Source organism: Ictalurus furcatus, chromosome 18 (genome assembly GCF_023375685.1).
Source record: "Ictalurus furcatus strain D&B chromosome 18, Billie_1.0, whole genome shotgun sequence".
Classification (NCBI taxonomy): Eukaryota; Metazoa; Chordata; class Actinopteri; order Siluriformes; family Ictaluridae; genus Ictalurus; species Ictalurus furcatus.
Window position 1 is genome coordinate 21867458 of NC_071272.1, and position 27319 is coordinate 21894776.

At 39.6% G+C, this 27319-nt stretch overlaps 1 protein-coding gene across 3 annotated transcripts; it reads right to left on the minus strand.

Annotated features, from left to right (window-relative positions):
• Positions 1-1274: 1274 nt before the first annotated feature.
• Positions 1275-26143, minus strand: map4k6 (mitogen-activated protein kinase kinase kinase kinase 6). 3 transcript variants are annotated; one of them, XM_053648372.1, is made up of 32 exons: positions 25290-26141; positions 21158-21215; positions 20356-20446; positions 20177-20241; positions 19587-19642; positions 18386-18433; positions 18231-18273; positions 18072-18144; positions 17355-17486; positions 15318-15380; positions 15151-15232; positions 14083-14193; positions 13167-13245; positions 12210-12271; positions 12022-12068; positions 10477-10515; positions 9507-9540; positions 9139-9421; positions 8093-8208; positions 7886-7927; positions 7691-7775; positions 7508-7587; positions 6072-6132; positions 5851-5974; positions 5634-5692; positions 5447-5550; positions 4451-4628; positions 4167-4235; positions 3968-4054; positions 3720-3790; positions 2590-2645; positions 1275-2469 (listed from the first exon to the last, which is right to left on the minus strand). In XM_053648372.1, exons 1-32 carry the CDS (start codon positions 25380-25382, stop codon positions 2382-2384), a joined length of 2679 nt encoding a protein of 892 aa, XP_053504347.1. In that variant the 5' UTR covers positions 25383-26141; the 3' UTR covers positions 1275-2381. The 3 variants fall into 3 exon arrangements, with proteins under 3 accessions (XP_053504347.1, XP_053504346.1, XP_053504348.1); XM_053648371.1 differs by having other exon boundaries at positions 5634-5695; XM_053648373.1 differs by lacking the exon at positions 10477-10515 and having other exon boundaries at positions 5634-5695; positions 25290-26143.
• Between the last annotated feature and the right edge of the window lie 1176 nt (positions 26144-27319).

Below are 27319 nucleotides of genomic sequence, written 5' to 3' on the forward strand. Positions count from 1 at the left end.
CCCCATCCGTTACGTAATAAAAGCTGCGACCATAGACATATATACGTCAACGCGTCCGCCATATTGATCCGGGCAAGACTGCCCTAAAAACAAGTACAAGTAAACCGGGAGCTGTGTTTTTTCCTGGATAAAAAGCACAAAAACGTTTACAAAAAAAACGCCTTTACAGTATCTAGCCAAGTCAAGAAGACTCTGGAGGAGGTAGGCGTATTATTGTCCAAGTCTACAATCAAGAGACACCTTCATGAGTGTAAATACAGAGGATTTACTTTAAGATGGTAACACTGGATAAGAACCCAAAACACACCCCAAGGGCTTCTTAAGGCAAAGAAATGTAACTTTGTTAACTGTCCGATGACATCAACCGAACTGAGCATGCTTGTCATTTACTGAAGACAAATCTGAAGGCAGAAAGACCTCAGGGCACCAGATTTCAAGCAGTCATTGAATGCAAATGATTTGCATCCAAGTATTAAATATAATCCTAATATTTATGATTATATATTAGGTTGACCAATTAATTTTGAGCCTGTGAAAATGGAGAGCCTCTGCAACAACAAAAAAGTAGCTGTGATTGCTAAACAGATTGCAATATTTTTGTCAAATGCCTTCAATTACAGCTGAAAGTTTACACTTCAATCACATCTTGATTGCTTCACTTCAAATCCACTGTGGAGGACGTTGGTGGTTTCAGGGATGTGCACAGGGGGCTGTGATGATCCATCAAATTTAATACATTGACCAGAAGATCAGGGTAGCCCCCACCTTTCCAATCCAGTTTTTTTGGTTGTTTTTTTTTTTTGTTGTTGTTAAACAAATAGGTCAGGGTTTATTCATTTAGCAGTGGATATAGGACTGGGTGTGTCTTCATGAGTGGGGCAGTGTGAAGTCTGCATAGCGTGTTTGGACGGGGCAGTGGGTCCTGTTTTTGGTGGACACGATCCAAACAGGGTTAAGGTCACAGCAAATGTCTGAAATAATTCTTCTTCAATAGCGTCCTTCATGTTTGATGTGCAAGTATCCAAATCAGTAACAAGGAGTAGACTTGTTGGTGGAGCCATCCCCTTGATTTTTATTGTCCCTATGAAGTCCATGAAAAGGTTTCTTTTTTTTTTTTTTTTTTTTTTTTAACATGGTGACAGCATCTTAATCTGAGCCATTGCTTATCCCAAGGACCGAAAGTTTCCTAGACAAAATTCTGAATTAACATAAAGTCATCTGAAGCGTAGCAGATGAGCACTCAATCGTGCCATCTTACAGAAAACGAGAGCAAATCAAATGACAAAATTATGGCATTATTTAATTAATCCAACAACAAAAACGATCTAATTACAAGCGTGATAATAGCTTATATCCCACACGTTAAGATTTCATGACTTCGAATTGCATAACAGTGTTGTACTTGATTTTGGATGTACCATTCATACCCACGTCTTGGTCACGTGATGATTTCTACTTCTGCGATTTGACGAATACTGACGAAATGTGGTAAGAAGATTGCCCTGATGATGTAACAGTTGTTATGATATTACAATGATACCACACGCATGAATTTTTGTTTTTGTTCTTTTATGTACCTCTAGCGAATGCATTTTAGTATTTTTTTAGTATCTTACGATTACGCTGCTTGATCTTATGGTTGTGTATTTCCAGGCAGGTGTTCTTAGTATAGGATGATAAAATTCCTGTACTAATTGGGAGGCATCAGTATTACATAGATACTAATATAATCCAAGACAGTGTTATATATTTTTAATACTCTCTCTCTCTCTCTGTTGATTTCTACATCGTAAGTTTCACAGTGCAACGGACATTCATTAGTCAGATGAAGAATCAACAACTATATTTCTCTGATCGGATGATCAAACGAGTCAACTCGTTTGTGCTCATCTGCCTACAAATCGAACACCAAATTCTACAAAAGTACCACACTATTAACACCAGTCAAGATTTGCTGTAGTACAACCATCAGTAAAACAGAGAACAGGACAAGCATTGCTGTTTGCTACCATAACTGTTTAAACGTCATTCGAGTTGTTGCTAACAGTCTGCTACATTAAAATTACCAAACCATGTACCTACAGTACAGTCCAAACAAACCCTCGTCGTTTTGCTTAATTTGATCCTTTGTTGTCTTTAACTGTAGTTCATCTTCTTATCTCTCTGTTGATTTGCTGTTGTGTCACAGCCCGTGGGGAGCTCAACCCTCCCTTTCGTCCCTCTTCTTCTTGCTTCTATCTGTTGGACTTCTCACACTGGCACAATTTATGCCGGCGCTCTCCGTCTCTCGCCTATGGGATCTGAGGACTCCCCTTTTATTTGTTGTAGAGGACAGAAGTGCCTTCATGACTGTAGTTTAAATGAAAGGTTCCTGAGTTGCATTAATAGCTGCTCTCGTGGCCTGTAAGGATATACAGGTTGCACATGGCAGAAGGATCGTGCGTGGGAGTGCTTTGTAAGATGATGTCCCTACAGAAGAAATAAAAAAAGAGAGTATTGAACACCATTTTAAGCTTGTTTTGGAAATGTGTTCAAAAATTTTTTGTTTCCTGTGCTAGAACGGTTGTGTGTAAACGTCGTAGAACGTACTTATTTGTACAAAGCACGTGGAAGACGCGACTCTCGTCCGTGATCTCCTGCACTACCTGCGGAAAAGAATAAAGCATTTCTAAATAAGGCTATTTAACTTCACTACAAGCGAGTCAAAGGGGAAAATCACACTGTGTTTAGAATACAATTCTATAAAATTGACGACAGATTCATAAATGAGTATTTTCATCTATTTTAGGTTCCTCACGGAAAACCGGTCCACATGAAAGCCATTCTTACATTGCATGAAAACACTGGTTTAATACTTATTGCATTAAAAAACTATTTATCATATTAATAATATCTGAAGCAGGATTTTGTAGAGATACGTTGAACTTAACTTTTAACAGTAGCTTAATTTCATGCTTTTTAACTGGGGTCCATGACATAAAGCCAGAGGTTCCAGGTTTACGGCCGTGATCGCTACCAACTTCTACCACAGCTGTTACCATTGTTTTAGTCATTAATGGTTTTTTTTTTTTTTATTGCTGTAACCTTAATTGACACTCACTTTAGTTTCATCTAAAGGATTAAAAACAAAAGTTTGAAATATTTCATATAGAGCCTAACGTGAAACAAAATATACACAGAGCGTAATAACTTCAAATAAAAAGTATCGATTTTAAATTCGTTAAAACTAGTAAAGTACTGTTCATGTGACACAAAAATCCCGAGTCAATAAAATCGATGGTATATATTTGCTCACCGTGCATCATATTTAAATGATACATGGTATATGTTCATAAAATAAATCCATACTGCGATCATATACAGCATTTAGCAGACGCTCTTATCCAGAGTAATATACAGAAGTGTATTGAACTCCCTGTTAAAACCATGTCTTCACACTATTCCAAATAGGCTATGGCTAAGAAAAGCATGAGGCTAAACCCTGTTACTGTAGGAGTTCATGTAAGAGTTAGTACAGCATAAAAGACAGTACAGGATAAAAAATAAAGAAAAAGTTATGTAGATTTAGTGCTTGTCATAAGGGGGTCCATGGATTATTATTATTATTATTTTTTTTTTTTTTAGACATTTATTAAGAGTTGTATTAGACAGGACTGAGCTTTTTAGCTGGGCTAGAATTTGAAAGCATTGGTAAGCATTTTGAATGACATCAGATATACCTCGCCGCTTTGTAAGCTCTTTCCCTTAAGTCCGTGCTTCCAAAAGGCAAGAACGCTATCCTGCAAGCACACTGTGGGGAAACATTCACAGTTTTAGTGCGCCGACATCATCAAGATAATAAAAATTACTCGTAAAAACATACAAGAAACATACTACAGTTGAGGAAATGGTACCATTTAATAGCATTAAGACGTATTGGTGTGAATCTGCTGAATAATATCTAAGTGGTGCAACACCCTGTGCTCACCAAGTGTCTCAATGGAGAAGTCAAAGGTGAGTTCTGAAACCAAGCCTTTGCTGGAACAACCCTGGAGATTTACAGTTTTCACAGTGTCTGCAGGAAACAGACCAGTGAGCATCGGTTTAGTCGTGTATAGGTTTTATACATCTATAGAAATAGTTTTAACCACAATATATGCGTTTAAACACCGGATTCAAATAATTACCTTCCAGAGCTATGAGGACTGTGTCTCTATCCAGTTGGGTTATTTGTTTCAGTTCGAGACTCTCACCATCTGTGAATCCAATGATGCAACTATATGAACATGCGTATTTAGTCTATTGTACGTACACCGTGTCGGTCTCATCTCCAGAATATTGTAATTAGTACGACGACGTTACTGTAAACACTTTAATCTGTCCTGTGGACAGTTTAGAATTTTATACATAGCAAGGACGTGATTACGTTTTATTTCGGTGTAGCGGTCTGTGTGCGTGCATGCGTGCGTACCTGGATGTACTCTAGGTGCATCGTCAAGAGGGATGATATTGAATCGTAGATGATCCACGGCTTTTCCAGAGCCGTGATTTCCAGAGTGCACCCCCACACACACTTGTGGAAGTTCCTCGCTCTCCTGCACCAGAAGCTCAAAGATTGGCAAAGACTCAGGCAGATTTAGAGGTATGTGCTGAAGAAGAGAGAAAGACGTGGAGAGATGAGAAATAAGAAGGCACCGTGTTGTCCTTGTACAGGGTGTCCCAAAAGTCTCCAAACATTGGGGAAAAATGCACACTTTTTGAGCAGAATGTCTTCGGAAATTTTCCGTTTTTAGTTTATGTTGCGTATATATTTTTTTCCCCAGATAGCCTTTAAGAACGCCTTTGGCAAAAGAAGAACGTGCTGAAATCGTTCTCATGGCTGGACCGAGAAGCTGTCGCAAGGTTGCGATGGACTTTTAACAGGTCACGAGTGACACTGCTGACAAACTTATTAACAAATTCAAAAAGACCAGAAGTGCTGCAGATCAACCGAGAAGAAGTGGACGTCCACGAACATCCACTGGCGAAGGTACAACCGACGTGGTGCTGGCAAACATAGTTCCCTATGTAGGGAGACTTTTGGTACAAGCTGTAGTTTACAACCAGGCTATTTTAGGGGATAAATAAAGCGTAAAGCACACACTATATGATACCTCACAGTGCAGGTCCTCATACTGTACAATACCTCACAGTGCAGGTTCTCATACTGTACTATACCTCACAATGCATCCTCACCCTCTCACCAATCAGAATTGAGAATTCAATAATGTTTATAGGCAAGTAGTAATCCATTTAGGATTTATTTGGTGCTTTATTAGGCATTACGGGAGCTCATAAAATGTCTTTTTTTTTTTGCAAAATTACATGGCGTATAAGCATACTCAAAAATCTTAATGAATGTGGGCTTTGAATCCATCCATCCATCTATCCATTCATTCATATTTGCCATCTCATCATTCATGCTTACTTTGAGTTGCATGAACTTCTGCATAGGCTCATACCACAGGAGGAGAACCAGACCGCTGGGCACTGCAGCACACAAGAACACGCTGTCCGTATACGGGTTCCGTACTGAGGCAGAGAGAAAAGAATTTCAAAACAATACATGGAGAGACTAGGGTTACGTATCAGCAAGTTACAGTGTTGTACATTACCTACGCTACACCTTCTACAGCCCTTAGTGTCTGGGATCTTCACAGACATGGCATACTTCCTGCTGAAACAAGAATATTTAATATAAGAGACTTATATTAGATTTATCGTCAGACTTTAGCATGGGTAAACGAATAATCCTAATCTTGGTTAGCAAGAATAAATCGTTGAGAGACTTATGGCAGTTAATAAAAATATGCCTATAGTACTGCAAGTGACCTCAAGCTGATTCTTGAACTCAAGCGGTGAGCATTGATTGACAGGTGACCTTGGCGCCGTTGCATGTTTTCACGGTATTCAAAGAGTGCAGGCAGACTGTGGGAGGTCAGCTGTGAGGACTTTCCTATGGACCACAGAAGAGATACAGAGTCTCCAGATTTACATATTTGGATGGGGTACGGTATAAAAATGCTAATGGTTTCAGTATCGTTTGAACGTACCTGAGACAGACATTAGCACGTTGTTCATGATATATAGCCAGCTGCATCTCTGTGGGAGCAACTGGCAAAGAAAATGAAAGAAATAAATGTTATAAAGCGTAAAAGGAGAATCATTTAAATCCGACAGATGATTGAATCAAGAATCGAGTCAAAATCGATAGTCAGGTACGATTTAATTTATGATTCAGTTAGTTTGTCCATTTACTTTTGGTCCCTTAAAAAGAGAGACCCATGTATAATTTCTAAGTGCTATAATTTCGACACCTGATTTGATGAATATGAGATGACAGATCAAAATTTCAGTATTCGTTTCATGATATTTATATCTAGATGTGTTGAACAACTTCGAACCTTTTGTTTGAACCCACCCGTTTATCAAGTGATCAAAAATATTGGAACACGCCCTGGGTTTATCCTCTGAAGACTTAAATAAGATGCTAAGATAAAGAAACTGGAAGACCAGAGAGCTGTCTATGGAAGAAAAGCCAGCCATTTTAAAGCTGAGAAAAGAGGGGAAAATCAAATCAGAGCCACTGCACAAGCATAGCCAATACAACAATTTGGAAGGTCCTGAAAAAGAAAGAAACCACTGGTGTACTACCGACCAGCCATCTAAAATAACCAAGGAAAATAACAGCAGTTGATGACAGAACCATTACAGTGAGACCTGTGAATTAAAATCCACAAATAACAGTCAGTGACATCACCAGCAACCTTCACAAGGCAGGGGGGAAGGTTTCACAATCCACCATATGAAGAAGAGCAGCACTCATACACCACTCATCAGCAGTAAGAATCAGACGGCCGGATCGGAATTCACAAAAGGTATAAATACGACTGGTTCCACCTGCATTCCCTAAGCGGGTTCTAATCACTGGCACCCAATCTCGAACACCTGATTCTAATTTTAAGGATTCGAAGGTGTGAGAAATGTAGGGAGGTGGTGGAATGTAAGGTTTTAGACTGGTCAAGTCAATCACCAGACCTGAACCCGATTGAGCAGCATTTCACCTCCTGAAGAGGAGAGTGAAGGGAGAAACTGGCCTTGCTGTTCCAAGACTTTCGGAGGGGACTGTAAATACTCTCAAATTAAAGCCGGTTTAATTTAATCGAATTGTTATTTGATTTAAACTCCAATATACTGCAGGTAAACAGCTGAAATAAAAATAACTGTCAATATCCAAATATTTATGGACCTGATATTTACCTGTCCAAATATTTATGGTCCACCTCATGGACAAGGAGTTTTAAAGCTACTATTTAAATTCTTCTGGAAATGTAATTTAAGGCCGGGGGACGTCGCTTAGCGGTTAGTACGTTTGCCTCGTACCTCCGGGGTTGGGCGAGAGCTTGGCCGAATATTTAAAAGGGAAAGTGTCCTGACATAAAATTCTTGACTACCAACTTTAAAGGAAAAACGTGTCAAATCTAGGCACCTTCTCCATAGTGTCTTCATGGAGCTCGTTGAAGTTGAGAGTGTAAATGCCCTCCTCTGCACCTAGGATTAGATGTTGATCTGTTGGGTAAGAAGTCAAGACATATTACACTTTCTAGCTGTCCATGGAGAGAAACATTTAGAAGCACATAGTACCAGTTAGTGGAGCAAAAATGAGCTGTACCTCTGGTCTTTGGTAAAACCCAAGTACCAGCACAGTGAATCTTCAAGGGACAGCCATTAAATACCTTGGAGAAACAGGCCCCCATCTAGAACACACAATAAATTCTGATGTTCGACACATTCACGATGCGCGGATATGACTAGACGACCTGAAGTGGAAGAGTAAAGTGAAACGACACGCTCTTTGGCAACTTACATGCACTTGAGGTGTAGGTGGCAGTCCGTGAACATCATCTTTCTAAAATCGAAAGAAACACATTGAAGAGATAAAATAGGTTCAAGTTTTGTTTTTTCCCCCCCCACCCAATTTCTTTTACTCAGGGCTTGGCCCATAGAATGCTTGTTTTTTTTTGCACCAATGAACGTCTTCCATGTAAAAAAGGCTAATAAAATGTTTACTCACAGAGTCTTCTGTTTTTCTTCTAAGCGTGCTCCATTCAGGTGAGAGTGGCTGCCGGGGAGGAGAGTGACCTCTGTTCCCTCCTCGCTCGATAGCAGTGGAGCTTCCCGTTATTAAATCTATCAAAACACAAGCATATCTATGTTAAGATGAAACATGATATTTTATAAAAATGTACACACAGCAGTCTTTCAGTAGATATCTTTATGTCCTGAATTTGTAAACCCATATGTGATTTGTTAACAGTCCTAATATGCATAGCCTTTATTTTTTTTTTTCCTTTTTCATTTTGGGTTCAAATTCTCAAAATGCTTTACATATACAGAGGGGTCCAAAAGTCTGAGACTAGGTCAGATTTTCCTCATGCGTAATCTCTACTAGTGAAGCACGTGTTCAGATTTGATCTAAAATGGATCATAAGTTTTTAAGCCTATCCTGTTTCCCTGCAGTAGAAATAAGAAATTTCAACACAAGCAAAAAACAATACACACAAGTACTTAAAAATAAGCACATTTAGGGCAAACTGTTAAATGCCACATTCAGTGCAAGCTGCTTGGGTATGTTGGATGAAAGAAGCCCCTACTAAGAGCATCTCACAAGGTACAGTGCCGGAATATCACCAAGCATCATTAGAACTACAAGTGGCATAATGGGTTGTGGTCAGATGGGCACAAAATCAAACTAGGGTCATGCACCATATTCGCATGATTTGGCAACAAAAGAAGGAAATGTGCATGCACTAATCTAAGGTTATAAAGGAGCTTAAAGTCCTGAACTGCACATTCATGCAATTATCCAATTAGCCAGTCGTGTGGCAGCAACGCAGGCAGATACAGGTCAAGCGCTTCAGTGAATGTTCACTTTGACCATGGCATGGTTGCCATTGGTGACAGACAGGCTGGTTTGACATTTTAAGAAAATGCTAATTTTCTTTGATCTTTCTGATGCACAACAGACTATAGAGTTGACACACACACACACACACATATATATATATATAGAATTACTTTGTGCAGCACAATATGTTTGTTATATGTGTTGCATTTTACCATTGGTTGGAGTCATGCATGGGGAGCCCAGACTGGTGGAGTCATTTATGAGGGAGATGTTTGTGGGGAGGGAAAGGTCAGAGACTGTTGAGCCAACCAGTAACGCTGACTCATTAACAAGGCAGGGGATAGCATCTGTGTGGGGTGTTGAGCCAATGAGAGGGGAAGAACTTGGAGAGAGGGTGGAGGCAGTTTTATCTTGATTTGCAGGGGAATGAATTTTAGCTGGTTGTGGAACCACCCTCTTCACCGTGGAGTATTTGTCCTCTTCTGTTGGTGAGTCCTACGTATCAGAAACACAATAAAAAAAAACATTGTCCCTTTCAAACAGGACTGCAGAGAACACGTCAGCTTACAGCGCCACTTACCTCAGCCGAGGGTGCTCTCTTCATAGTTAAGCTCCTGACAAAAAAACAAAAAAACGACAGAGTCAGGCTATTATTTATTGTGATTCATTTGATTACCGATTCACTGAATCACTTTGTAAACTCCCTATCATACCAAATGTGTTTTAGAATGCGTGCAGAGGTTTTGCAAATGCTATTTCAAATTTAAAGCTGCTGAATGTAAATTTTGTTAGTTCACCCTTTCTGACAGAAAAATGCTATTGCATGGAATGTTGCACTTGCGAAGGAACACTGCGTAATGTGTATTGTATTGTGCCCTTCTTCGGGATGCAGATTAATACAAACCACATTCTACACACTATATAGGATGGCTAAACAGCAATGAAACTATCGGTGTACTGAGATGCTATTTTGTAGATGTATGAGGTTTGGGACCTGAGCCAAACCGGCTGTTGTAATTTTCTTCTTCTGTTATCTTTGATTTACGAAAGTGTTACAAGAACAAAAACTTTATCACGCGCATCACTGTGGCTGTCAGTTACTGGGTACTAGATGACTGAGCAAACTGTATCTCCTTTAACAAGAGCTTGTCGTTTAGTTAACACAGCTAGCTTGCCATCATTGGCTGTTTTGTGCTTGATTGTGAAGCTACAGTGCTGTCTGAGAATCAATGACCTCACTGGAAGTGCTGCAACATAAACATTAGCAAGCTAGCCAACTAACACGAACTAGCTAGCAAAAACATGAGGTCTTGCTGAAGGGGAAAGACTACTCTCTCATAATTGGTCAGGCTTTGCTCGTCTGAGGCCGGTGGTAGCTGATTATGAATTAGTGTGAATTACTAATTCACATCAAGCCTTTGAGTAATTATTATTATTATTATTTTTTTAGACCTACACACTGCAACTTTAATATTAACCAAAATATAAATGACCTCAGATTCAATATACAGTATGCGGTCTCATTTTCCATTTGGAGCAGTTGTTCTCACCTCTCAAGCAAAGCTTCCTCAACACACTCCAGTAAACCTCTGCAATATACCACAGAAGAAACAGAACTCACAAGACATGCCATAAAAATATCAAAAATACCGTCAGCGCCACAATTACTGGCACGTTTGGTAAACATGAGTTCATCTTTTTGTCTTTTATTCGCTTAAGATCACCTATAATTGAAGTAAATTTATTCTAAGGGGGGAAATATATATATATTTTTTAAAGATAAAACTACGTCACAATTATTGGCACCCCAGTATTTAGTACTTTGTACGACCTGCGTTTGCAAACATAGCAGCACTGAGTCTTTTCCTATAATGACTGCTGAGATTGAAGAGTATAAAGTGAGGAATGTGAAACAAGTCCTCAAAACAGAATCTCTCCAGTTCCTCCACAGTCCTAAATCCTCTCTTGGGAACTCACCACTTCAGCTCACCCCTCAAGTTTTTAATGGGGTTTAGGTCAGGGAACTGGGATGGCCATGTCAAAAACTTGATTATGTGGTCTTTGAACCCTTTCGTGTGGATACGGATGTATGTTTTGGATGAATGCCTTCCAACCATGTCCCGGTTCGAGCTTCTTGGCAGAGGCAGCCATTTAAAATTCCCTGCTACTTCATGGAGTCCATGAGGCCACACAGATCTCCATGAGGCCTTGAGCAGGGCCCTGGACCCTCTCATGACCACATGCTGGGGTATGCGAAGAAAATAATTTCACTGTGCTGTAATGTATATGTGATCAGTAAAGACTCATTATCATCCACCATACCAGTGGGGATTAGGTTATTTACTGTATAACCATACTTTTTTTTTTTTTTTTTTTACCAAATTCACCTTAAAAATATTTTGCCAAAAAAAATGTATATATTTGTCTATATTTTTATTATCTGCCCATAAAGCCTAGTCCCATTCAGAGGTCCAGTGGCATCTAAAACACTGCAGACAAAGTGCTTTCTACTGGCACACTTTCTAAATTTTGTAGTGTGTTGTCCTGGAGGTGGTGTCTAATTGTAGTCAGACAATTGGTGACCTGAAATCTTTCTATCCTCAAATCTCCAACCGTGATCCTTGGACAGTTTTTTTTTTTTTGCCTTTCTAACCAGAACGCCATCATACAATCGAGTCCTCTTCCATTCAGGTTCAGTGGTTTTAAATTTCTTAATTACTGCCTTGCATGTGGACATTTTCAGGCTTGTAACTGCGTCATCTATGAGGGTCGGCACACATTTGTCTCATTTCATTTGTACATTCTGTAATCTTCCGCATACTGACGAATGACTATGGGATTTTGATCTGTATTTCAACTCACATATATATTTTTTTTTAACACAGTGGAACAGGAAATCATGAATTACCCCTTTAGGTACGAAAATGAAGAGGAAAAAAAGGGCGGCATGCTTCAATTACATTTTGGTGCCAGTAATTGTGACATATGTGTTTGGGTTTTTTTTTTTTTTTTAAATTCTTTAGAATAAATGTACTTCAATTACTGGTTAGATTTCTCTCATATCAGTGTATGATTAGGTGAATTAATTAACTTACAGAGATTCCTCCTCATCCCCAATAGCGCTCCAATCATCATAGGGTCCCTAGTGAAGATTTCAAGGAAATAATGTATTATTTTAACAATTCGTATTAGTACAATTGTGATAAAAGATATAAATTGAAGGGTTACAGGAACAGTGGGGTTTGGAGGATGCAGTTAAGACAATCTGAGCGGCAATTCTTACCACTGAATCCGGGCAAGGGTCGGTGTCTTTCTGCAAGGATGGTCCAAACTTTTCGAGGCCAACTGGAGGCAGAAATATGAAGCACAAGCATCTAAGTGTTGCATGTGTCGTCTTTCGTTTCACGCTTCCTAAGACCTGCCAGTACTTCCCATTTCACTTACTCTTTCTCACTAATGAGCCGTTTGATTCAGATAAACCAACACTAATATACATGTTTGGATTACACCCCTCTCACATACTGCTGAAGGAACGACAGTTTGTGAGTTAGTTATAATGTTTATACTGTAACTGATTGCTGGAACTTATCTTGCAGAGCTACTACAACATTAAATGTAACTAAATGTAAATAAATGCATTCTGTTCATTAACGGGAAAATAATCTGCAATCGCTGTGGTTTAAGAAGAATAAAACACTTTGGGATGTGTTGTCGTTGGAAAATAATCCACTTTAGGGTGATAACCCTAAATTGGTGATGCCACCAATTCAAATACTTCATTGACTATAGCTGCAGTGGAATATAGAATAGACTAGACTAAGAATTTGTTTATTGTCATTGTACATATATCGTTATACGTCATGCAAAACTATATGAAAAAAATAAATGAAAAAGTATAATATAGTTTTGTACCACAAGTACGGGTAAGGTTGGGACATTCATTATACAACGTAAAATATCCACAAGAAGAAATTTTTAGATATTTTGAGATAATAAGCTCTACAATAAATACATGTTTAGCATTAACAGTCTGGCTTTCGTTTGTTGCACTGCAGGTAAATGTTTGTTTATTACTCAAAGCATAATTTCTCACTTGCAATATTCTGGTTAACAGATTTGTTTTTTAAGGCAATGTGCAATGGCATATATATACACACACATCCAGTAAAAATACTGTTTGGAAATATATTTGAAGTTATGGATGAAATACTTCACGTGTTTGAAATAATTATACACTTACGCTGCTCTTCAGAAATTCTTTTTCTGACAGGCAGGTGTTTCGCTAATGATGTAATCTTATCAGGAAACACCCTGCATGTCTGTGGAAACACACACACACACACACACACACACACACATGGGCACAAAAGCCAGCTTACTGAGTGATTCAAAGCACACACAATCTAGAGACATAATTCAGTATGTCCAAAGACCTTAGTCTGCCTTTGAAACCTCAGTCTGAGTTTCTGGCTCGGCTTATGCTATAAGTTTGTACATAATAATTCAAAGAAAGTTTTTTGTCAGTAATAACATTATTGTCAAATAAAGGTAGTCTCTGTCTTAATTTAAAGCACACCTATTATGGCTGTGAAACGTGCCTGATTTTGTTTTAAAGGTATCATACAATAGATTTACGTGCATCCGAGGTCAAAAAACACTTTAACGTGCTCCTAATTTAAATTGCAGCGTTACCTTCCACCCCTGCCCAGTGTAACAAACGACTCGTTCAATGATCCATTCTAAAGGATTCGTTCTAAACTCCTCCTTTCAGAGAGCATATTCTGCTCTGATTGGTCAGATGTCCCAGTCTGTTGTGATCGGTCTACCGCTGTCAGTGTGTTTCAAAAAGGAAACGCCCACTACGGTAACAAGTATCAGCTCTGTCTGTCAGCGAGCAGCCAATGAAGACCAGGGGCGGGGTTTTCTTGTTACAAACCTACGTAAGTTAGTACAGGAAGTGAGTCTGGAATCACTGACGACTTGTTTCAGCTGTTCAGAATCGGTTCATTCATTTGGGAGTCGATAACGCTCTTTGTCGTGCGCGTTGATTTTTGAACCTTTGTAGAATTTTTACATTCACGAACAGCTCTATAACACACTACGTGAAAGGTAATATTTGAAAAACCGTAATAGGTGCACTTTAATATAGTACACACCTCAAGATCACTGTCATCCATAGTCTGAGCTTGCTGAAGATCAGGGTTGTTGGCAGTGTCCAGCAACTCTATGACCAAATTACGTGTCAACAGTTGGGTAATGAAAGCATGCTAGAGAGAGAGAGAGAGAGAGAGAGAGAGAGAGAGAGACAGACTAAGGGCAGAATATATACATGTACATACACATTTATACATGTTATATTAAGAATATTGAAATTTAATACTAAATTCAATAAATCAATAATATCTTGTTCCGTTCAAGGACATCTTAATTCATACTAAACATGTAAGACACAATCTCTTTGTAAAACAAACAAACAAACAAACAAAAAAACATTAAAATTGATTAAAAAGGATGTACACTCGGCTCTTCTGTGGGTCACCCAACTGTTAGAAGGTCATATTAATTTTTATATATATATATATTTGTTTACATATTCTCACAATTGCTGATACTCTGATTTTCCCTTCATTAACAGGCTTTGCAACATCGGATATGATATTTTTGTATTTCTAGTGGAAATCTTGTTATATAAAATATATGTATATTATAAAAACATACTGTGCTTGTTTCATGATTCCATGATACATTTATATTGTTAAAAATAAAATCAACGATATATATAATATCTTATCTCATTGTGAAAAGCCATAGTAAAGGGGCCCTTAGAATAACCCTTATGGTTTCACACCTTTACACAGTGAGATCATGTTAACATCCTGATGCTACAGGTGTGAATTTCACACTATGGCTCCACACTATAGATACGGACAAAAAGAGCATGCTGTAATATATCAAACTGTTGAATTGGTAATATGTCACAGTTAAAGACTGACCAGCATTAATTTGATATTTGTTGGGGGGGGGGTTTGTATTACACCACAAGTGTCAAAGTGCTTACAGAATTTTGCTAGAGGCTTCTGTGGAAACAGAACTGCAAAGGCAATAAAAGGTATAGTAATAAGTGTTGCACTGTACAGCCACCAATTTCCCAGCAATACAGCCTCTCAGTCAAGCTTTGAAAGATTTGAATTAAAATCGCAGCGCGCTGAGATATAATATTGTACCTGCAGCAGTTTCTCAGCTGTTGGCCTCTTCCGAGGACTTTTGGTAAGTGCCATCTTGATGAAATAGTGGAATTCTCTAGACCTATAATACAAATGCAAGATCAAAGACGTATCATAAAAATATGGGACCAGGATTGAGAAAACTAGCCTATGATTCTGTGATTTACCATTTGGTCTTGTCCTTCAGTTTGGGTGACTGGAAGCTGCTTTTGGACATCAGCATTAAAGCTCTGAGGGGAAAAAAAAAAAAAGAATTCAACAGCATAATTTGTCATTTTTGTCTAGAGGTGAAACAATAAGAAAAGAAAGAAGGAAAAAAAAAGTACTATTTGGGGAATTATTAACTGGGGGGCAAATACATTTTCACACTAGGCCCAGTTGGTATTAGATTAACTTTTTTGCCTCAATAAAAAACATTATCATTTAAAAACTGTATCTTGTGTCTACTCAGGCTGCCTTTGTTTTATCTCCGATTTTGTTTTCAATTCTGAAACAATTTAGTAGGAGATATACACAAAAACAGAAGAAATCAGGATGGGGCAACCATACTAACCATATTAAACAAATGAGACAAAAATATTATACTTTGTCATTTATTTACTAAGGTAAATGATCCAATATTACATATCTGTGAGTGGCAAAAGTATGTGAAAATCTAGGATTAGCAGTTAATTTGAAGCAATTAGACTCAGGTGTTTTCAATCAATAGGATGACAATCAGGTGTGAGTGAGTGCCATGTTTTATTTAAAGTACAGGTATCTATCAAAGTCTGATCTACACAACATATGTTTGTGGAAGTGTATCATGGCATGAACAAAGGAGATTTCTGAGGACCTCAGAGGAAAAAAAAAAAAAAAAAAAAAAAAAGAGTTGTTGATTTTCATCAGGCTGGAAAAGGTTACAAAACCATCTCAAAGGGGTTTGGACAGATTGTGTACAAATGGAAGAAATTCAAGGCCATGGTTCCCCTCCCCAGTACTGGTCTACCAACAAAGATCACTCCAAGAACAAGATGTGTAATAGTCCATGAGGTCACAATGGAACCTAGGGTAACTTCTAAGCAACTAAAGGCCTCTCACACATTGGCTAATGTTAATGTTCATGAGTCCACCATCAGGAGAGCACTGAACAACAATGGTGTGCAAGGAAGGGTTGCAAGGAGAAAGTCACCGCTCTCCAAAAAGAACATTGCTGCCCTTCTATGGTTTTCTAAAGTTCACGTGGACAAGCCGGAAGTCTACTGGGAAAATGTTTTGTGGATGGATGTTTGGAAAAAGGAAAACACTGACCAGATCACAACTAAAAATACTCAAATCGACCTTTAGAACCTTTAGAACAACACATTAAGCTTAGTTTTAACTATATAATTTAACTGACTAATGTGGCTGATCTCCTAAAATATATATTAGTGCACCATTTATATATTATATGTATGGCCACATGCAAATAAAGATTTACATTAACCCTATTCTCAGACCACTGCCCTAACAACCACCACCACCACCACCACCAGAACAAAACCACAGCAAGTTTGTTTAGTGTGCATAGAAACTTGTGAAACTTGAGAAACTTGTGAAGGGGCGGCAATGGTTTGGTGGTTAAGGCTTTGGGTTACTGATCGGAAGGTCGGGGGTTCAAGCCCCAGTACGGCCAATCTGCCACTGTTGGGCCCTTGAGCAAGGCCCTTAACCCTCTCTACTCCAGGGGGCGCTGTATCATGGCTGACCCTGCACTCTGACCCCAACTTCCTAACATGCTGGGGTATAGAAAAGTATTTCACTATGCTATAATGTACATGTGACCAATAAAGACTCATTATTATTATCATCATCATTATTTTTTGAAACTTAAACCAAATTTGTATTGTATTTGTGTAATCGAAATTGTAGTTTACAATGATCTAACACAACAAAGCATAATAAAACACTACATCACAGTTTTTCCACAGAATCACATCTCCACATAACCAGGCAGTCACAACATATCTTCTTAAACAGATATCTGTGGTGTTTCCAGACATGGATCCTGAGATTATAAAAGGTAACTTAACTTACAATAGCCATTACAATGCCAATCAAGAACTTCTCCTTAAGGAACACTACCGTGTGCAATTGTACCCTATTTGGGTGCATATTTATAATAAATTGAATCACTAGAATACATTTCGGGGTGTTAATGTAAGTGTGTGTACACATGTCCTCACCTCATTGGGTGTAGATCAAACATAGGTGGCTGAAGTTCTGCTAGTTCTATGGCTGTTATGCCCACTGCCCAGATGTCACACAGCTGGTTATAGCCACCTTTCCTCTCTACAGCTGCCACTTCTGGAGCCATCCTGAGACATAGGAAGGGGCCAAAAGGAAAAAGAACGAGAAGCTCATAAAACTAGTAGCTGAATAATCTTCTCTTATTAGCAAAACCTTGCGTGCATGGATGACTACTTGGAGCAGGATTAGTCCGTTGTTGCTTTGATGCTGTACTCATGGAGGATTTTGAGAAGAAATACAAACATAATAGTAGTAGACTGGCCAGGACCCTTTTTACTTCACTCTGCTGCTTTTCAAACAGACTTTGTTACATACGACACGCTCTACAGTGATGATTACATCTGATATAAGTCTTATTTAATGACAGAAACATTTCAGGGAGCGAATTGGCGAATTTGGGATCTCAGGTGGACATGGTGGCTTTCCTAAAGTGAATTCTCATGTAGGGTATATTCATCGATACTGGCATTTTTAATTATATAGTCCAGCAAATGTAGCAGTAAACACATTGAACAACTTATTGTTTATTATTCATTTGAAATGTTTTAAACTGGAATGTTCAGACGTCTTAAACCAATACAATACAAACAAACCAACCCAAAATATGTTGGTTTTGCTGGTTCCTAAGCTTTTGAGTGGCAAATACTACTCACCAGTATGGGGTACCAATAAAAGACTTTCTCTTCACAACTGACGCATTTATCTCCGCCGCTACTCCAAAATCCGCTGAGGGAGGAATAAAGACGAATAAAATTAAAGGAGCGTATAGCTTTGTTTGTATGTGTGAGAGACAAGCGGAAGGCCTGGCTGACCTAGTTTGACATCTCCTCTCTCGGTTAGAAGAATGTTGGCTCCCTGTGGAGCACAAAATAAAACAATGAATGCACACATGCCACTAGCTCTCTCGGTTTGCTGACACAGCGCAAAACAAGTGGCATGATTGTTAGAATAAAATGACTGGTCTTACTTTGATATCTCTGTGCATTTTCCCCATCATATGTAAATAATGTAGTCCCTGTAAAAGAGAAAATGGTGTCATTGACATGTTTAGCATATGACACCATAAAACATGATGATTTTCTGAGAAGGCATTGCTTAAGGATTAACCTTTACTCTGATGCTGAGTTTAATCTCACATAATCCCATATTCACATAATCACAAGTGCTAGTACTTTTAGTACAAACCACTGCTGACCCTAATCTCCAATGCAAATCCGGCCCTTGCGACGTCATTAAATTTAACATACTATAATCGAACCCCCATTATAACTAACCTACTTTCAGACTACGGAAAGAATACCACACTATATGACCAAAAGTTTGTGGACACTTGACCATCTCCTCCACGTGTGCTATCGGAACATCCTATTCCAAAGCCGGTGCCCGCTTTGCTGTTATAATAACCTCCGCTCTTCTGGGAAGGATTTCAACTAGATTTTAGGATGTGGCTGTGGGGATTTGTGCTCATTCGGCGACAACAGCATTATTGCGGTCAGGCAGTGATATCGGGGTGAGGAAGCCTGGGGTGCAGTCAGCCTTCCGGTTCGTCCCAAAGGTGTTCAGTGGGGTTGAGGTCAGGGCTCTGTGCTGGACACTCGAGTTGGCCCCTTAGTTCCAGTGCACAGAAATCTTAATCCTATAGCATACAAAGATGTTCTAGACTATTGGGAGGCTGTGGATCAGGTGGTAGAGCGGGTTGTCCACTAATTGTAGGGTTGGCGGTTTGATTCCCCGCCCACATGACTCCACATGCCAAAGTGTCCTTGGACAAGACACTGAACCCCGAGTTGCTCCCGATGGCAAGTTAGCGCCTTGCATGGCAGCTCTGCTACCATTGGTGTGTGAGTGTGTGTATGTGAATGGGTGAATGAGACACAGTGTAAAGCGCTTTGGATAAAAGTGTTTCCACCTTTTGCAACAGTTTGAGGAAGAACCACATTTAGATGTAATGGTCAGCTGTCCACAAATCTTTGGCCATACACTGCATATAATTAGTCACACAGCCATGTCTTTGGTCTGTACATCTGTGTAAATCATATACAGTTAACGTAAGTATAAATTAATCTATTACAATAAACAAAAACAAATCCACATAGATTGTTATTAAAGTCAATTTAAATGTAATAATGTTTTCACAATTCAAAGTTTTACGATTTTGACATCCTCACCTGTAGTGTTTCTCTGCATACATATGCTATCTGTCTCTCTTTCAGGGGTCCAGTCACTGTAAAACCACCAGTCACCTCATTTAGAGACTTAATTTAGTGATTTAGAGAAACCAGCATCCTAAATGAGTGAATGTTTGCCCATTGAAATTATTATTATTATAATTTCATGTATAATTATTCTCACACATTATTATTCAAGAAGTCAGAGGACCACAATACCTTTTAAATTTATACGTCAAACTCTATCCTTGATAGAAACTAGAGTACTACAAATTATAGAAATTATAGGTAGGTTTTTTTTTGCATATTTGGAAAATACAGCAAAAATGACTTATGCTTGTGAACCTGGACGAACATCCTAGGTTTCAATATACACTGCAGCGGACAAACAAAAACTTCTAAAAGGTCATCACAGCAGGAAGGCTGTTAATGTAATGGACCCTCCCATCCTGTCAGTTCCAATCTGTCGTAACCAGTGTACCTAAATTTTGGATTTAGGATGCTGAATTTCAGAACTATGTACAATAACCTGACGTGGAAGTAAATGTCAGAAAAACATCTGTAAGCCCTGCTAAACATTACATACATACCATGGTAGATGTCTTGCAATGACCCTCCTCCACAGAACTCCATGCAGATCCACAATTTGTTGTTTCTGTTAAATTTCAAAGATTGATTCTCGTTGCCACTGCTATCTATGACCAATTCAATAAATATCATCCGAAACTATTTGGACGTCTGTTTGAGGATTAACGGGAGTGAGACAAACCTGAGGTAGCTGCCAAAGTAGGCCACAATATTTTTGTGCATGCAGTCCTTCATCATAGTGATCTCCTGCTGAATGCTTGAAATGTCATCTCCTGAAACGTAGACAGCCTTTAGTTTGTCTGTAACCTGCCCTTGGGGATCTGCTTCACTTATGGAACACTTATGGAACTAATGTTATGTTTAGAGTGACAGTGACAGCATAGTGACTTGCGCTGAGGGACACCAACTAAAATACAGTAACAAAACATTTCTTCGATTATCTGGGACAAAAACTGACATTTTAAATGTGTACTGCTTCAACCTCTTAATATACTAATATACACATGTTAAAGTGTACATGAACAATGGTCTGATTCGAAAGCATTACCCATCATTTCTCCTACATTTTGGGTATTTACTACTAGATAAGGTTCTCCCTCTGTTGCATTTTAGTACCACCAGTCCAGTGTTGCATGGATGTGCATGTCAGATGTAAAGAAATATCTGTCATTGCTATACCCGCCTCCCCTCCACACAAGAAACACTGTTGGGCACCACAATGCATTCAGAATAGAACACAAAGTGTCTCTGCCAAGTGACCATGAAAACACCTGACTGACTGATCTGGTGGTGCCCCTAAAACAACTGGGTGATCTGGTGGTGAACAGTCTATGAACTAAAAAACCTCCAGTCCATTTCAGTCAAACAGCGTCCGACCTCATCAGGTAATCAGTTTTGGGCACGTATGCTGCCGATGCACTTAACAGTAAGAAGAACCATAAATTGTGTGGACAATTCTAACTTCTCGTGTTCTTATGACCTACCAGGATCCAGTTTGACTACTTTGATGGCTGCGATGATCGATGTCTTAATGTTACGTGCCTATAGAGAGATTGGCAAACAAAAAGTAGGAGACTATTAACACATTGCAGATATATTTCAGAGATACAACAAGTCATGATCTACACCGGTTGCCAGTTTTCATGATGTGCTGATATCAAACTTTAGCAATAGTTTCATTACACAGCCATGAATGGAACAGCTGTTCCATGTTCTGTATGTGTACATGTGTACAGTGGAAATAAAACGTCAACCCATCCCTGTTAAAATGGCAAGTTTTTGTGATGTACAACAATGAAACCAACGTAAATCTAACGTGCCTTACCTAATACTTTATCGGAGCACCTTTTGCTTCAATAAAACAGCGCTCTGTGTTTTTGGGGTAAGTGTCTACCAACTTAGCACATCCTGATTTGCCAATTTTATTCCATATTTCCTTGCAAAATATGCACGAGATCTTTCAAATTGCAAGGGGGTCTCCTATGCACAGCCCTCTTTGAGTCCTTCCATAGGTTTTCGATAGGATTTAGATCTGACTGACTGGTCCAATCCAAAGCATTAATCTTCTTCTGGAGCCATTCCTTTGTCGACTTGGATTTGTGCTTTGGGTCGTTATGGTACTGGAAGCAGAGGCCTGTAGATTTGAGCCAAAATAGCTTGGTATTTGGAGCTACATAGCCATGATTCCATGATTCTAGCTTGAATAGAGTCCTAGTCCCAGCTGAAGAGAAGCAGCCGCAGAGCATGCTGCTGCCACCACCATGCTGCACACTGTCTATGGTGTTCTTTCGGTCATGAGCTGTCTTGTTTTTGTGCCAAACATATGTTCTTGAATTACGCCTAAAAAGTTCCATCTTGGCTTCCATCTTGGCTTTCAGCTTTTGGATGAAACCAAGATGTCAAGAAAATCCTACAGAAACAGCTGATCTGTATTTGTGGTCAGAATTGCTTATATGATCACAGGTGTATATAATTGGTTAATTCTGTGCAGAGTCACATGACCCATTATGCACGCTTATGCAGGTTATTGCAAGTTTTTTTGTCCCTTTTCCCTTTTTTTCTATTTGTTTTTCCAACTGAATTTTGTTGGTTGTAATATCACATTAAAGGTGGGAAACAGTCTGACATGATTTATCCGAGTTTTCACATCATAAAACCTGGAATTTTAACAGGGGTGTGTAGATTGTAGGCTTGCTTTTATAGATATTGTTGGACAATGTAAATATTTTGGTATTGTGTTCTCCTGGTGTAAGGTCTCTCTTTAGCATTGGTTTAAGCTAGAGGTGGGCTATACAGCAAATATATCCCGATACCTGGAGACGTTTTCATAATAAAGGATTAAAGTGGGCTGGTTTTTTTTCTTGATTAAAGAATGAGCTATTCTCAAGTACAAGTATACTAAACGTTACCTGTTTTAATAGTGGCAATTTCAGCGGCATGTACCAGCAGAACTGAGAGCTCCGTTAACGCTTAAAAGAGAAGCTCTACATAAAAAGGAAGTGTAAATTGTGCCATCTTAATTTCAGCTCCCTATATCTTATCGTAGCAACAGGTTTCAATTGGTAAAACACAATTATAGCACACGTATGGTAGTCCTAACATTTCTGACCGCATAGAGTTTACAGAGAAATTCGTCCAAATTAACCTGGAGGAACTATCAGTGGGAATAACTGAAGGTTTTAGACTGGCCAAGTCAATCACCGGACCTTAAACCAATTGAGCAGCATTTCACCTCCTGAAAAAGAGGCTGAAGAGGAGACTGAAGGGAGACCCCCCCCCCCAAATAAACAACAAGGGATATGCACCCAAATATGAAGTATTATTTACACTTTAATTTACTTCAAGACTTGTCTGTTCCTATACTTTTGCTCACCTAAGAATTGGCTGGTCATATACAAAAAAAAAGTTCTATGCTTTATGTTATCTTTTGCGTATCTGGATGTAAATATCAGGAAATCAAAGCTGAAATCCTAAACTCTCGTCTCATATCCATCTTTTGATCTCAAACCCAAATGTCCTTTTCTGTGTATAGCACAAACAAATGAATCGGCCTTGCCGGTCCAATAGTTTCGGAGGGGACGGTAAATCTATACCTTAGTAACGTTGTTTAATACTCATAAGACGTATCCTGAGAACAGGGATCAAATAGGTAAATGTAAAACAAAAAAAAAAGCCCCAGTGTGACCATTCTTTTAAAAAAAAAATATACAACTTTTAGCATGCACTGACCTTGTATTAGCTTGTTGGCCTTTACAATCTGCTATTCTCCCCGCTATTTCCCTGCTGTTTGTTCTAAAGCTTTGTGAACTTTATGCACCACAGGCGTAACTAGAAGTTAAATATAAAACCTATTTGGGTTATACTCATCACCAGGAAGAAGCAGCTGCCTGCTCGTAACCATGGTGATACCAGCACCAATGACGGTTCAGCTGCCACAAGGAAGGTTACATCAGTTAAAAAAAAAAAAAAAAAAATAGCAGCACCACTGATTTCCTGTTTTCTTTCCTGTTCTACCCGATCACATCCTGTGAGATCTTTCTCCGTGTGAAATCAAAACACACAGTTCAATACGGTCTGCACAAGCATTATAATGATGTTCAGAGATTGGCTTATCAGTCATAGCAAAACATTCATTCCGGTTCAAACAAATACAGCCAAAGCTTTATGTACACTTGTAAAATGAACGCAATATTTAGAAAGAAAGAAAAAAAGTGAGAGAGATCGATTTTTTAGATAACATATCATCATACATTGCCAAAGGCCGGTTTTATTTCTGTGGACAATGTCTGACATGACAATGACAGATCACACGTTCTGCCACGAAAAACACGTGTTGTCGTCGACTCTCCCAGGCACCCTATTTAGTCACTAGTGTGTGGTTTTCCTGTTAAAGTTGACTTAATGTTTCACCACATGCAGAAACGTTCAGAGGGCGGTAGCGTCATATATAAATGCATGCCCAATGCATGTCTATTTTGAGGCAAGGCATGCTCGAACGTTGAACACTTAATGTAAACGATATTCACAGCTTTCTCCTAACATTTCGCAGCCTAATAACCATTCTTACATCAGGTGAACCTCCCTGAGACTCGTATGACGAAATCAGGGTTTCCTGTGGTCTAACAGTCACCGGGCGTTCGAAAGAGCTATTTTGCACCGGTGTTGTTTTTTCTTTTTTTAATTGCTCTTGAATCAATCTTGTATCTTCTATTTTATTTTCACAAGATGTATCTTCCTACTGTAAACTAAGACTAAGACTACCAGCAGGTCCCAACTTTCTAAAACTGGTCTCTACTTCGAACCCTGTCTCACAGGGAAACACTTGTATTGTAGGATTCGATTTGGAACCCAGACGGCACCTGCGAGAACCTTTAAGGGTTCTAGATTCAACGCTGAAAAGGGCTTTAAGATGAATATTGGGATAATAAGCCTGGAGTATGGAGGGTTACGCAAGAAATATGAGAAGTATGCGAAAATGATCATGTAAAAGTGTGAGTTTTATCCATCCATCCATCCATCTTCTATACCGCTTATCCTTTTCAGGGTCATGGGGAACCTGGAGCCTATCCCAGGGAGCATCAGGCACAAGGCGGGGTACACCCTGGACAGGGTGCCAATCCATCGCAAGGCACAATCACATACACACACTCACACACTCATTCATACACTACGGACACTTCAGACACGCCAATCAGCCTACCATGCATGTCTTTGGACTGGGGGAGGAAACCGGAGTACCCGGAGGAAACCCTCGCAGCTCGGGGAGAACATGCAAACTCCGCACACACAGGGCCACGGTGGGAATCGAACCCCCGACCCTGGAGGTGTGAGGCGAACATGCTAACCACTAAGGAGTTTTATCCAACTTTCTTTTTTTTTTTTTTTTTTTTAAGAACAACAACAAACAAAAAAACAGCTCACACACACACACATTTTCCTGGAACACATCAGATGTTTTAAACAGTTAAACTCTCTCTAGCTTGGTCTCACGTGCTCACACACAGTACAGTACATAAGTGATAACACTGCAGATGACATCCCAAACAGCCCAGCCATTCTGGTAAACACTAGAACAGTGTAGAGCTGACAGTTTGAGAACGCAGTCTCAGTGTGTACCTTGAAAACATCTCCGTAGGTACCACTCCCGATGCGGTGGATCAGCTCGTAGTCGTCCAGCGGGTTGGTGTTTAAGACGCCGATGGCATCCATGGTGTGCAATGTTTCTGCACTGCTAGTCTGCCATACACGGACGACTTTCCTCTTGTGAAGCTGTTGTTTCTACCAGACTCCCTTGTGTGTCGCCACTTCCTCATTAGCATCAAGTGTGCTGCAGCTATGAGAAAGAAAATGGCTCCTGGACGGTATCTTCCTCTGTTTTATCCGGAGATGCTCTCTCTCTCTCTGTGCATGGTATCCTGGAAATGACATTAGAAATGAACCCGAAACCTTTAAGAACACACTGTTTAATTAACTGAGAGAGATATCATACACAGCTCTAGACTTCTTTGATTGACAGAGTGCGGTGTGGCAAAGAAATCAACCCTGTGAAGTGTATTATCGCCTATAGGTTCCATAGTGGAGATATGTAATGTCGAGAGAATTATTTAACACTGTAGAGATATTTAGGGATCATTTGTTCTTAAATGGAAGCCAAGTTCAGAAATGGCACACTAGACCTGTGATAGGTGGGCAGTGCCACCTACAGGATTTTCAGAGTAAACAAGTACATGCCACTGTCTATCCATCCATCCATCCATCCATTGTTTTTCTATACCACTTATCCTTCAGGGTTGTGGGGACCCTGGAGCTTATCCAAGGGAGCATCAGGTACAAGGCGGGATCCACCATGGACAGGGTGCCAATCCATCGCAGGGCACAATCACATACACATTCATAGAGTACAGACACTTTGGGCATGCCGATCAGACTTTCGTGCATGTCTTCGAACTGGGGGAGGAAACCGGAGTACCCGGAGGAAACCCCTGAAGCATGGGGAGAACATGCAAACTCTGGGCGCACACACAGGGCACGAACCCCTGAAAACATGCATTGTGCAGATTCACTGTGGTGAACCAATCCCGTGCTTAAATGGCAAAAAAAAAAACCATCCGATATTTTCAACACATGTAATGGTAGGGTTTTTTTAAAAAGACAGTTCATTCCTGTCAAGTCTGAAATCGAACGAAAATGTCCATCTGAAATCGGAAATATATTGAGGAGAACCCCGTTTTCGTCACAGGGCACTGTTCACACACGCATTCATACCTAGAATCAATCTTATCTTACTCGATCCACATATTGGCACGTTTCTGAGAGGTGGGAGGAAAGCGGAGAACCCGGAGGAAACCCATGCAGACCCTGGGAGAACGCGTACAGAAAATCCACACACACTCAGGATCAATCCAGGGACCCTGGAGCTGAGGATTAATAAGGTTTTAAGTTTTATGCTTAGAAATAACCATACCCATAAAGCGAGTAATTAAGTATTTTAAGCCCCCAAAATTAAAATGATAATGAAAAAAACAATGCAATTAAAATCCATATCTTTTATTTTCTTTGCCATTTATTTCCTATAACCGATGCCAGGTTATTCCTATAACCTTAGTGGTTAGCCACGTTTGCCTCACACCTCCAGGGTCGGGGGTTCGATTCCCACCGTGGCCCTGTGTGTGTGGAGTTTGCATGTTCTCCCCGTGCTGTGGGGGTTTCCTCCGGGTACTCCGGTTTTCTCCCCCAGTCCAAAGACATGCATGGTAGTCTGATTGGCATGTCCAAAGTGTCCGTAGTGTATGAATGGGCGTGTGAGTGTGTATGTGATTGTGCCCTGCGATGGATTGGCACCCTGTCCAGGGTGTACCCCGCCTTGTACCTGATGCTCCCTGGCATAGGCTCCAGGTTTCCATGTGGCCCTGAAGGAAGGATAAGCGGTATACAAGATGGATGGATGGATGGATGGATTTCCCCAGATCGCAAAGAGAAAAGTCTCTTTTTCTCTATCAAAACTGTTATTTCATGGCCATAACTAAAACAGGAAGGCTAACAGGACAAAGAAAATCCAAACTTGTCGTTTGCTGCATAATTAAATTATTAATACACAGATTTAAAACGCAGCACAAAACATTGTCTTTCCAAACCAAGTCCATATT

Bases quoted from the DNA above. Each gene is read 5' to 3' on its own strand.
- map4k6 (XM_053648371.1), bottom strand. From the start codon at position 25,382: ATGGATGCCATCGGCGTCTTAAACACCAACCCGCTGGACGACTACGAG. The intron at 17,487-18,071 runs GTGAGTAGTATT...CCTATGTCTCAG, and splicing joins TTTATTGGTACCCCATACTG to GATGGCTCCAGAAGTGGCAG. The intron at 7,928-8,092 runs GTGAGTAAACAT...TTTCGATTTTAG, and splicing joins GAAGAAAAACAGAAGACTCT to AAAGATGATGTTCACGGACT.